Genomic DNA, 13,031 nt, shown 5'->3' with positions numbered 1-13,031 from the left:
TTCGTGTCGTTTCATTTGCTCAGCATGCTCACCATCAGGCAGCTGCGTACGCTATACACTGACGAGCTCAAAGTGAAACACCTGTCATCAGAAAACCGAGAAGTCTTTGCATCAATAGTCACAACTGTGTTTAAGGAGTTTGTAGACTTGGCAGACTCCAGAGACAAGTCATCGCAGGTGAGTAACAATGTTTGCCACTGTCATCCGTGTAACACTAAATCTGCATGCACTATCTTTTAAAGAAAACTTTGCCGCATGAAAGCATCAAACAGTACTACAATTCCTACAGTAGATCAGCCACTAGCCGAGCCTACTCGTTTTTGTTTTTAACTTGCCTTTATTGCTCGGCTTAAAGCTGCTGTCATCAATTTGATATGTTCAACAGTGTCTTGATTTATCATGATGCCAGCTTGACATGGTCTGTGACCCACTTTTTAGTACGTTAAGCATCTGACAAAGTATAAAAATGTATTTCATCATAAGACTCAGTAGAGCTTTTTCATAGATAACTTGAATAACTTTAGCTTACTTTATTTTGCTGCATGCTCTGCCTTTGTTCAGGACGTCAAGTCAAGTAGCGACGACACCCCAGCAGATCTAGGGGCCACCAGTCCATTGCGCACAATACTGCCCCAAAACGGTAACTGCTACTTGGATGCTGAATCGCCCATCAAATGCCCCAATGCCAGGAATGTTCAGCGAGTAGTTGACACAAGCAGTGACTCTGATGATGATGATGTGATTCGGGCGGTGAAGGAAACATTAGGTGTGCGGACACATCGACGAACACAGTCGAAACCGGCTCCCGTGCTTAGTGTTGCTCCCATCAGTGCTCTCAACAGCATATCGACCGTAGGTGCCAATGCATCAATAGCTATTTCAACTGATTCATCACACATTTCTCCAAAGGTTCCTTCTCCAAGTGTTTCTCCGGGTGTTTCGTCAAGTTTGTCTTCCAACCCTGCATCGAGTGTAATATCTGAGCTCCCGCTTAAGGATGCACCTTGTGATGAATCCATTAACGCTTCCTCCAATGCTGCGACCAGTGCAGTGTGTTGTGCCATTCCGACTGTGGTGTTCCCTGTGGCTTCAGCCGACAAGGCTGAAGCACCTTGTGGAGGGGACGCATCAGACTCCTCGGACTCTGAAGGAAAGCTGATGATTGCCGAGTCCCCCATGTCTGCCGAGTCTCCCCGGAGACCTTCATCAGATGGCGAAGGTAGTGCCAGGGTTGGAGAACATGGAGTAGAACCCAGAAGGCCTCCTCTGTCTGAAAGTAAGAAAGTGAAAAATCCTGCCAGCAGTCCAAGTGAAGGTATGTATTTTTATTTTATTTTTTTAAATTTTTGCTAGACAGTTGACCATTGCTGACCTTCATAACCTCACCATGGCTACATTTCCTCCAAGATAGCCATCGAGAACTGGCCCTTCGCAGCGAAAAAATAGTTGCCCATGGGAAAGTCTTAAGTAGAGTGTATTAGGTAACATTCTACATGCCAGCAGCCTATCCATAGTATATATTGAGAAAATATTATTTTTGTGTTTAAAAAGAGGCCTGCACTAAGCTTGTTGCTCCTGCATTGAGAAAGTGGCAGTTTGATGTTGATTCACTGTTACTTTATTCCTTTCAGTCACAATATCTTCATATGGAGACTCAACTTAATTTTGAATTTTCTGACTTGTGACTACAAGACTGAAATCTTGGAACATAGCGCTGCATGTACACTTGCCCACCTCTACAATGAAATGGCTTGTATAACAAAATAATTCTGTCCCAGTTCTATTGTGGGCTGTGCGATGCACAACCTTTACAATGAAGTGACCTGTATGACGAATGATTTCAGAGGCTGCAAGCACTTCTTTAAGAAGGCATTCGACTGTGCACATAACTTTCTTTCTGCTAACATAAAAAAGTGTCATAAGCCACTTTAGTATGGAAGTAATGGAAAACAATTGTATTTTAAAAGGTGCACTACAAGGTTTGACTAGAAGTTCGATATGTTGCTCTGTATCACTTCTGTTCATCATCATCAGCCTATTTTATGACCACTGCCAGCATGAAGGCCTCTCCCTGCGATCCCCAATTACCTCAGTCCTGCGCTAACCAGTTCCAACTTGCACGTGTGAATTTCCTAATTTCATCTCCCCACCTAGTTTTTTGCTGTCCTTGACTGTGCTTCCCTTCTCTTGGCACCCATTCTGTAACTCTAATGGTCCACCGGTTATCTATCCTACGCATTATGCATTACATGACCTGTGCAGCTCCGTTTTTTTCTCTTAGTGTCATTTAAAATATCCGTTATTCCCATTTGCTCTTTGATCCACACCGCTCCCTTCCTGTCTCTTAACATTACGCCTAATATTCTTCGTTCCATCACTCCTTGCGCTGTCCTTAACTTGTTCTTGAGCTTCTTTGTCTACCTCCAAGTTTCTGCCCCATAGGTTAGCACTGGTAGAATGCATTGATTGTACACCTTTCTTTTCAATGATAGTGGTAAGCTTTCAGTCAGGGTCTGGCGATTTCTGCCATATGCACACCAACCCATATTTATCCTTCTGTAAATTTCCTTTTCATGATCAGGGTCCCCTGTGAGTAATTGACCGGGTAAATGTACGCCTTCACAGACTCTAAAGGCTGACTGGTGATCCTGAAATGTTAGTGTTATTTCTTTCATCAAAGGGCCCTCAACACAATAACCAGTGCATCTACTTGTCACAAATACTTCAGTTATTTTTATGACATATAATGCATCATCTATAAGAGGTCAATTTCCATAATAAAAAAAAAATTTTTTAGTTATTGTGACTGGCTTGGTGTAACTTAAGTATTCATGCTACACGTACAAAATATTTTGTGAAAAGTTGGCATAGATTTTTCAGAAATATATGTAAATTCGAAGTCAGTCTTAATTCATGACTAAATATACTACACATGGTTACCTATTTAACACAGCTTGTGCATGTTTGTGCAAGAAAGAGTCCTGAAAAAAAAAAGTGGTTTGAACAGGAAGGAAATGCTTGTGTGGCATATGAGGACCCTGGCTACAGCAATAGCTCAAACTAGAAAATGTGGTTTGAAATCTTTGAATTGAAGAAGTAGCATGCCAGCCACATGTGGAAACTCCTTAATCAACCACCAGCAGCAGCAGCAGCAGATGAATGTTGTATTGACAAGTGTGTCCTCTCATCTCCTTAGTCTTGCCCCTATCTCTGCACACTTGGTGGAATGTTTGAGTTCTGTTTAGAGTATTTATTGTCTTGACTGCTTGCAGATGAAAGCAAATCACCACCTTGCACGATGGTTTCTCACATGTTAGGGGATAAGTTTAAAACAGAGGTGCAGCTCAGATTTTCTAGACCATTTGTGCATTGACTTTTTCCCAAGTTTAAGTGTAGACTGCCATGCAACATATCTTTAGGCTTATGAAGGCATGGTTTAATAAAAATTGCAGACATTATCTAGTTCATGGTTGATTGGAAGCACTTCCAATCAACCATGAATATATTCCAACTAGCCTAATTATCCATCCTTCTGTGATTACTTAATTTGACTGAAAAATTTAAACATGCTGCATGCTCCATCAAGGTCATATTAAGGGAAACCAATTGGAATAGTGTCTATGCAAATAAGACTCATTGTGGAGTAGTGTCTGTAGCACAAGCAATGTTTCCTGATAAAGTGATCTCTTTTTTGAGTATTACGAGAAGAAACATGTTGGTAGGCAACAGAATTAAGGTGCAGATTAAGACATGGTAGATTAGAAATGTAGACGTACTAAGGCATGAGTTGTGCAAGCTAGTGTTGGGTCAAATTGCAGAAATCGCCTTTTTTTTCCGGAGTGTAAGCAGCATGCTTCCTTTTGCATTGATTTCACAAGGCTGCGAATAGTGTGTTTTGCAGAATATTCACAAAGGCAACCATTCAGGCAGTGTGTTCATCTATGTGGCTTTTATGTCAGTGGCTTGTGAAAAGCGAACAATTAAAAAGCCTTGCAAATAATGAGAGGCACACACTTAATATTTTATTGAAGTAATTTGCCCCATGCTGAATAGCCAAGAGCTCTGCATTCATGAACTTTGAGTACATTTCGTAATTAGAAATTATGGCTCCTAATATTCCTGATGAAAGAGAGCTTGGTAACATGCTGGTGTTGGTCTTGTTTATGTCTGCCTATTTGGCTAAATGAGTCTGGTGTGATGCATTGCTTGCTACATATGGAATTTATATTGTCAAACATTTCATCAAGTACCGTTTTAAAGTTCTTTTAGGTAAGTTGGCATTTTTATCCCCCCTTTATTTCTTATCTGTGAAACACCGCTTCTGTGTAGGGAAGCTTTGCTTTACTTCATGCCTTGTATCTAATCCTATTCTATTACTGGCATTTATTGTATTTTTCTATAAGTGCAGATATATGTGTCTGGTAGAAGCATTCATCATTAACTTATTGCTTGTATCCTTGGTAGCTAACCAGCCTGCTGCAGAAGCTTAATGGCTATGTCGTTGTGCTGCTGAGCTCGAGGCCATAGGTTCGATCCTTGTGGCAGCAGCCGCATTTCAATGGGGGCGAATGGAGAAATGTTTGTGTACTTAGATTTAGGTGCACGTCAAAGAACCCTTGGTTCTCGAGATAATCGAGTGTCCCCCACTACAGCCTACCTTATAATCACATCCTGGTTTTGGCACGTAAAGCCCCAGAGTTTTATTCATTTTTGGTAGGTGGCCAGGCGTGTGTAAAAAATGGCACTTGCATTAATGCGATTTTTCTTGTTTGCTTAATTGGGAACAAATAACCATTGAGGTCGTAAGGTTACTATATAAACCCCACTGGCACCAGCTATGGCAGATTCCCAATTAGAAATAGCTGATTGCTTGCTTTTAGTGAGTGCAGAGGTTCATACTTTGGTGGCATACTTTCAGGTGACCTAATCAGCTCCTCACAATGTCGCAGATTGATGTGACTGAAGGATGTTATTGAATTCACTCTGCCGTATATGGCTACTAGACCAGGAAAATCTTTTATAGTCATCACCTCTGCTGTGCTTAGGTTTTCGTTTTGTGACAGAGTCGCATCAGGACCATTGCTGAAGTTAAATGCAGATGGCTGTCCCAAAGGGTGCCACTATCTCTTCAAGAACTTGTTCCATCTTGTGTACATGTTACCTTCGTGTACGTTACTATAAACTGAGAAAGACAACGTCAACCTCTGGTTCTGAATTTTTTTTTTTTTTTTGCTTGTATGTCATCTTACTCCAAACAAATGATGAGGCTATAACAGAAATTAAACATGGGGCACACTAGCCTGACCTAGCTTGTGCTTTTAATATCCCTTTAAACATTGCAGCTTTTTCTTCTTGGTGTTATATAAGTCATCATCATCAGCCTGTTTTATGTCCACTGCAGGATGAAGGCCTCTTCCTGCAATCTCCAATTACCCCTGTCCTGCGCCAACCGATTCCAACTAGCGCTCGCGTATTTCCTCATTTCATCGCTCCACCTAGTCTTTTGCCGTCCTCAACTGCATTTCCCTTCTCTTGGTGCCCATACTGTAACCCTAATGGCCCAACGGTTATCTAACCGGCACATTACATAACCTGCCCAGCTGCCTGGTGCATTTTTTTTTATCTTGATGTCAATTAGAATATCGTCTACACCTGTTTGCTCTCTGATCCAAACCGCTCTCTTTCTGTCTCTTAACGTTATGCCTAGCAGTCTTCGTTCCATTGCTCTTTGCATGGTCCTTAACTTGTTTTCAAGCTTCTTTGTCAGTCTCCCAAGTTTCTGCCCCATATGTCAGCGCCAGTAAAATACACTGATTGAACACCTTCATTTTCAATGATAATGGTAAGCTTCCAGTTGGGAGCTGGCAATGTCTGCCGTATGCGATCCAAACCATTTTTATTCTTCTATGAATTTCCTTCTCATGATCAGGGTTCCCTGCAATTAATTGACCTAGGTAAACAGACCTTCACAGACTCTAGAGGCTGACTGGCGATCTTGAACTCTTGTTCCCTTGCCTGGCTATTCATCATTGTCTTTGTCTTCGTCATATTAATCTTCAACCCAACTCTTGCACTCTCTCTGTTAAGGTCCTCAATCATTTGTTGTAACTTGCCTGCATTGTTGCTGAATAGAACAATGTCATCGGCAAACCGAAGGTTTCCAAGATATTCGCCATCGATCCTTACTCCTAAGCCATCCCGGTTTAATAGCTTGAATACTTCTTCGAAGCATGCAGTGAATAGCATTGGAGAGATTTTGTCTCCCTGTCTGACCCCTTTCTTTATAGGTTTCTTCCTGCTTTTATTGTGTAGAATTAAGGTAGCTGTGGAACCTCTGCAGATATTTTCTAAGGTATTTACATAAGTGGTCTGTACTCCTTGATTACGTAATGCCTCTATGACTGATGGTATCTCTACTGAATCAAATGCCTTTTTGAATCTATGAAAGCCATATAGAGAGGCCAATTGTACTCTGCAGATTTCTCAATAATCTGATTAATGACATGGATGTGATCCATTGTAGAGTATCCCTTCCTGAAGCCAGATTGTTCCCTTGGTTGACTAAAGTCCAGTGTTGCCCTTATTCTATTGGAGATTATTTTGGTAAATGTTTTCTATAATACTGGGAGTAAGCAAATGGGTCTATAATTTTTTAATTCTTTAACGTCTCCCTTTTTGTACATTAGTATAATGTTTGCATTCTTCCAGTTTTCTGGGACCCTTGCAGTCGATAGACACTTCGTATAAAGAGCCACCAGTTTTCCAAGCATTATGTCTCCTCCATCTTTGGTTAAATTGACTGTTATTCCATCTTCTTCTGCCGCTCTTCCTTGTTTCATGTCTTTCAAGGCCCTTCTGACCTCATCGCTAGATATAGGAGGAGTTTCTGTATCCTGTTCTTTACTGTTTCCAATTGAGGTATCCTGACTCCTCTGGGCGCTGTACAGGTCAGTATAGAATTCTTCCTCCGCATTTACTATATCTTTGAGATTGCTGATGATATTACCCTGCTTATCTTTTAGTGCATACATCTTGGTTTGTTAAAACTTCTTTCTGGGTGAGTTGGTGCATACTTGACATAAAAATTGTAGCAGCGCAAACACATGCAACCATGCAACCAGCGCTTGTGTCTCGTCCTTGTTCTTTGTGGTTGCATGTGTTTGCGCTGTTACAATTTTTATGTCAAACATCTTGGTTTGTCCTATGCCAAGTTCCTTTCTCACTGATTTCAGGCTGCGTCCATTTCTTATGCCTTCTTCAGTCTTTCTCACGTTATAGTTTCGAATATCACTTATTTTCACCTTGTTGATTAGTTTTGACAGTTCCGTGAATTCCATCTTATCTCTGGAGTTGTACACTTTCATTCTTTGTCGTTTCTTTATTAGGTCCTTTGTTACTTGGGAGAGCTTGCCTACTGGTTGCCTTGGTGCCTTGCCTCCCACTTCAATTGCTGCCTCTAAAGCCAGCCTAGTTGCGGTTTCATTCATTAGCTCTATGTCATCATCATCTCTCTGTTCTAAGGCTGCATATTTGTTTGCAAGTACCAGCCTGAATTTGTCTGCTTTTACTCTTACTGCCTCTAGGTTGACCTGTTTCTTCTTGACTAATTTTGCTCTTTCTGTCTTCAAATTGAGGTGAATCCTAGCCCTCACTAACCTATGATCACTGCACTTTACCCTACCTATCACTTCTACATCCTGCACTGTGCTGGAATCAGCAGAAAGTATGAAGTCAATTTCATTTCTTGTTTCACCATTAGGGCTTTTCCAGGTCCACTTTCTGTTGCTACGCTTCCTGAAAGAAGTTTTCATTATTCGAAGCTTATTCCTTACTTCGAATTCTACCAGCATCTCTCCTCTAGCGTTCCTAGAATCAACACCGTAGTTGCCAATTGCTTGTTCACCAGCCTGCTTTTTCCCCACTTTTGCATTGAAGTCACCCATTACTACTCTATACTTAGTTTGCACTTTTCTCATTCCTAATTCAACATCTTCATAAAACTGATCTACTTCCTCATTATCGTGACTGGATGTTTGAGTGTAGGCTTGTATTACCCTTAATCTATACCTCTTATTAAGTTTGATTATGACTACAGCTACCCTCTCATTAATGCTGTGGAGTTCGTCAATGTTGCCCGCTATGTCCTTATGGATTAGAAATCTTACCCTGTATTGCTTCTTATCTAGGGGACCTCTATAGCAGAGGACATGTCCGTTATTCAGCAATGTATAAGCCTTACCAGTTCTAATCTCACTAAGGCCGATGATATCCGAAACAATGTCTGATAGTTCCTCAAAGAGTCCTGCTAAGCTAGCCTCAGTCGAGAGGGCTTGGGTGTTAAACGTTACAAGGGTCAGTTTCCATTGGTGGCCTGTCCGGACCCAGAGATTCTTAGCACCCTCTGCTGCATTACAGGTCTAACCACCACCTTGGTCAGGTGCTCCGCAGCTGCCGGAGACTCGGGGCCATTGGGTAATTGAGTGAGTCATTTGGAAGGGAGTGTCTTGTTGAAGCTTAATGGACCTTCCTAATTTGGTTGTACCTGGATTAGTATAGCCCCACTCGCTCTCAGCATCTTCTGCTGGTGTCAGGCATTGCTCCAAGTTTGCAGATGTAATGCACTGGAGGAGGTGCATTTCAAGCTCACCGTCGTCAAATTAAAGAAAAAAATGTTATAGAAGGATTCGAACTTCCGACTATGGCAACTGAGCATTCAACATGGCTCAGTCAGATAATCTCGTAGGCGGCGAGGCTACCTTATCGCCAACAAGCACAGCCCAGAAGGCCCTACGTGCCTAAAACTTATTTGATTTATCCGCGATAGATGTGTTTTACCGATCGCAATAGGTAACTCAATATTAAACAATTTCTAAATGGTTCTGGCCTTGTAGTTCCGGAATTTCAGGTGCGCAGACGGCCGTGGACTCGGCTAGGCAAACCCAGGCTTACAGACGACTTTTCATAGTAGCGAATACTTGCTCATGATTTACAGGAGTACAAACGAAACCCGCGAATACAAATATAAGTGCAAGTGTGGAAGAAATAAATGGACGTAAACTACAACTTCTTTCTTTCCTTGATGACAATCTGTATGTGAACTTTGCAGCTGTTGATGTTATGTTATTTATTTCTTATTGTTTGCATGTTACTGCAAACCTTCTCGTCACTTTTTCTCTCCCTTTAGCGCTGCATTTTTTTTTTAGGGGGGGGGGGGGGGCGCTCTCATTAGAAAGCCAGCATGAAGCATGTCAGTAGAGTCAGTTTAAGACCATTTAGTATAGCTCAAATGCCTGAAAACATGCTTGAATTATAAGCGGTATACGGGTTTTGATGATCACAGCAGGTGGCACCGCATCGTATTTCTCAATGGTTAATTGCTCAATGGCACTAATGGCAAGGAGTGTACGAGTCTTCTTGAATATACATCTGTCCTTTCTCGGCAAGAATATTTTCTGCTGTCTGGCCTTAATTTGGGTTTCTTTAAGCCATGCATACATGCAGTCTGATGTCGCACTACACTGAACAGTGCATTTGCAAAGAATTTGGTACCTTTTGCAATAAGTTAGGCTTAGTTTAGGTGCCTTATGTCCGCCCGTAAGCAAAAGTATACAGATCACAGGCTCTCCAGAAAAAACAATTTATTCATAATTCTGATGCACAAACTGAAATTTATAAGTGTGCTGGTAAGTTTACAATGCCAAGAGTGAACTGCAGTCACCCAATTTCAAGTTGCATTCATAGGCAGAGAAAAAAATCGGCTTCGTTGTGGAATCCCTGGTCTCTATACCTTTGCCCAGCGGAGAACAGCCAGTGGACCATTTGTAGATTTAAGGTGTTCACTATGGTGATACTTCAAAGCAGGAATGTGTCGCTGCAATTCCGCAAGCTTTGGAGAAGCAGCTTTGTGGTGATAGTTGTTAAACTTTCTTTTGTTTGTCAATGTCTCCACCATTTTACAAGCCAGGAAGACCATCATCATTTATGTCATCATGGCCTAAATCACCAGCAGCTAAATCCCCATTTGTGGGTACGTGACAAGAGAGCAATCGTGCCATCATCATCATCATTGGGCCAGCATCACTGTTTTGAATGGCACTCAGGGTTTTCCTTGGAGAGGCTCTCTACAATGTTGAACCTCAGCAGCTCCAAAGCTTTAAGTTAGATGGCTTGTTCATAAAATTTACAGCGAAAGGACGGGTGCCCCAGACGTGGGCGAGAGTCATCTGTTTATTCCACCAAAATGGAAGCAAAGTGCACAATCCCCGCCCGTGTACATGCTTTCGTGCCCTGATCCTGCCTCAACTTTCTCTTCTTTGAGAGATGCCAGAGCGCTTTTCATTGCTCTGTTGTGCAAGAAGCATTTTCTTGAGTGGCTTATTGTGAAGCAACAGATCTTTCGTGATCCATAGTCGGTGACTGTCAGTGTAACATCCTTCTAATATACAAACAATTAGACTTTTGATTTTCAGACTTTTGATGTCTTTTGTGTTGTATGCAGGGACTGTTTGTTAGAAGAAGACAAATTTTTAGAGCACATCACTAGATAATGTGCACAAAAACATCAGTTCTTGCAGTTATGGAATGTAGATACTGTGCTGCTTGGTGGTATAGAAGCAGAGGTGATCAAATTTAAACAGAGCAGCGGAGAGAGTGGGAGAACAAACAGTTTTTCTCTCCTTGTTCTGTTCTTCTTGTTTTCATTCCTTTCCTTTCATCCTTCAACACTTTTATTGAAATTTCTTAATTAGCTTTAAATGCTTACCTTGTTTGCCCCACTTAGCTACTGTTTCATTTAGGAGACTTGTCTTCAGCCCTGTCAAAGACAGGGCTGATTAAAGCTTTAGCTTTAGCTTTAGCTTGAAGCTCTCCTTGTTTGCCCACTGCTGATCGCCTTGTTATGAAACTAGAGACAATGGGTAGTGCACAAATTTGTCCCATCTTCATACTTGTGGCTTCAGGTGTTCTGGTGGCTCTGTGTACTGTGCCTTATCTGCCTTTATTGATTTAAATTTCAAAGCAATCCTATTTTTATAAACACAGAAGACAGTGATATTCGGTGCAAATCAGATTAAATTCTGGGATTTTATGCACCAAAACCGCAATCTGATTATGAGGCACCGCATAGTGGGGGAGTCGGGGTTAATTTTGACCACCTAGGGTTATTTAATGTGCACTGAATGCGTGGCACTTGGGCATTTTTGCATTTCACCCTCATCGAAATGCAACTGCTGCAGCCGGGATTTGATGCCGTGACCTCATACTTAGCAGTGCAACTCCAAAGCCACTAAGCAACTGTGGCGGGTGATTATGTGCAAATCCACTGGCACTGGAAATTGTGGCATTTATAATGCACTACTTTGAGCAGTTGCATGGTTGTTAAAAGCCATAAGGACAAAATTTAGGCCTATAAATGTGCTAACCAGCATTTCCAGGCTGGCTGAGGCACCATAATGGTAGCTCCCATAGATGCTAGCGCCGGAGTTCCCTTTAGTAGTTGTTGTAAGGAAGTCTATGTTTAGTGGCACTGTATTGTTTTGAGTGCAAGCTTATGCATTCCATTTAAGGCGCCCTCGCGATGCACCATTTTTCAAGGGAACTCGTCCATTTACAGCACTTCTTTTCAGCAAGTTGACCAAAGAAGGAAAATTACTAATGCTGGCACGCATTTATGGTAGTGCAACAAAGCATAACGAAAGTAACTTTTCATTACCTTTGTTTTAGATGCAGTGTGGTTACATTTGTCTTTTTGCTGGCATTCTGGCTGTTTGTTTTACAACCTGAACAATTATAGGAAGTGTATTGTCGTTGCCAAGAAATTGCTGGATGTATTGTTTTTGTTGTTTCTGGTCGGCTGTGCTTCAAGTTTCGCTGTATGGGGAAATGTTTTATGCACAGAAAAATTGTTTTGAGGAAGCCTTTGTGCATTGTACCACACTACAAAGTGATACACATACATTCAGTTTTAGGTGAGGGCTTTGAGAAAACTTATACAAAGGACAGTAACTGTGGCACATAGGAAAAGTCTGGTGAGAGTTTCGACGTTATAATGTGCTCTGTAAAAACTCAAACATGTAAATTCTTGGCAAAACGAGATAGTGATGGTGAGCAGTAATAATGCCAGTACTATAAATCTGCCCATGTCAGTGGTTAGCTACTGTTTAAGAGCAAAGTGGCAACAGTACTGTTTAGATCATACTAGTCACTAGCACTGACTCTTTAGCAAGATTATCTCACCAACGCATCCTTCAGACCTATTCTGCAGAATACCATAATAAATTGTTTGATTGCTCTGTTCCTCCATTTTTGTTCATTTGTATAGTTTTCATATCAATTGAGCTTAAATTAAGCAAGGAAACTTAATATAACTGTTGAGTGTGTCGCTTTGAAGAGTGCCTGCTACTGTTCAAGGTGCTGTTCATTCTGCAAATCTAAAAGAAAAAAAAATACACATTCTGTTAAATCATATTCTTTGTATTCTCAGGATCTAAGACCCCAACTCAAGAGAGCAACGGCAAGGAACACAAAAGCATGGACGACATGCCTTTGTTTACTCTGAAGCTGACGAAAACCAAGACAGGTGGCTGGATCATGGTTAAGCCCAAGAGTGAAGAGTCAGATGCTGGAGACGAGACGTCCCCACAAAAGCCTAACGTAGTGCGTCGAAAACGTGTCCCAGCACCACGAAAAACCAAGGGAAAGATCCCAGAAATTGCCCATGGTATCTTTGACTCAAGTGACGATGAGCCACTGTCAGAACTGCGCAACAAGCAACCAAAAAAGAAGCCAGCCCCTGTGAAGCTGGCTACTATGGAAAATCCCAGCATCTCGGACTTGGAGCAGAAACTTACGCGGGTACACAAGCGACGGAAGAAACCAGCTGATGGCTTTCCACCTCCAAGCAAAAAGCGTAAGGTGAGGATGTGAGACACAGCTCCATGTGAAGGGAAACCTGAATCACAGCTTAGTAATGAAGAACTTGTTACAATTTAGTGTACTTGTAAGGCGCTCTTCAGCGAACATTCCCACAAGGC

The 13,031-nt window shown here is 41.7% G+C and overlaps 1 protein-coding gene across 6 annotated transcripts in view; it reads left to right on the top strand.

The window, feature by feature from the left end:
* Positions 1-13,031, top strand: part of LOC126541867 (uncharacterized) — a 37,899-nt gene that overhangs the window by 943 nt on the left and 23,925 nt on the right. For all 6 annotated transcript variants that reach the window (XM_050188814.3, XM_050188813.3, XM_055076991.2 and 3 more), the window contains exons 2-4: positions 24-177; positions 562-1,315; positions 12,482-12,912. In XM_050188814.3, the coding sequence (XP_050044771.1) occupies positions 24-177; positions 562-1,315; positions 12,482-12,912 (1,339 nt within the window). The remainder of the gene's footprint in view (positions 1-23; positions 178-561; positions 1,316-12,481; positions 12,913-13,031) is intronic.

Source organism: Dermacentor andersoni, chromosome 2, assembly GCF_023375885.2.
Source record: "Dermacentor andersoni chromosome 2, qqDerAnde1_hic_scaffold, whole genome shotgun sequence".
In the NCBI taxonomy this organism is placed as follows: domain Eukaryota; kingdom Metazoa; phylum Arthropoda; class Arachnida; order Ixodida; family Ixodidae; genus Dermacentor; species Dermacentor andersoni.
The sequence above is the reverse complement of the archived record's forward strand: the minus strand, read 5'-3'. Positions and strand labels throughout refer to the sequence as shown.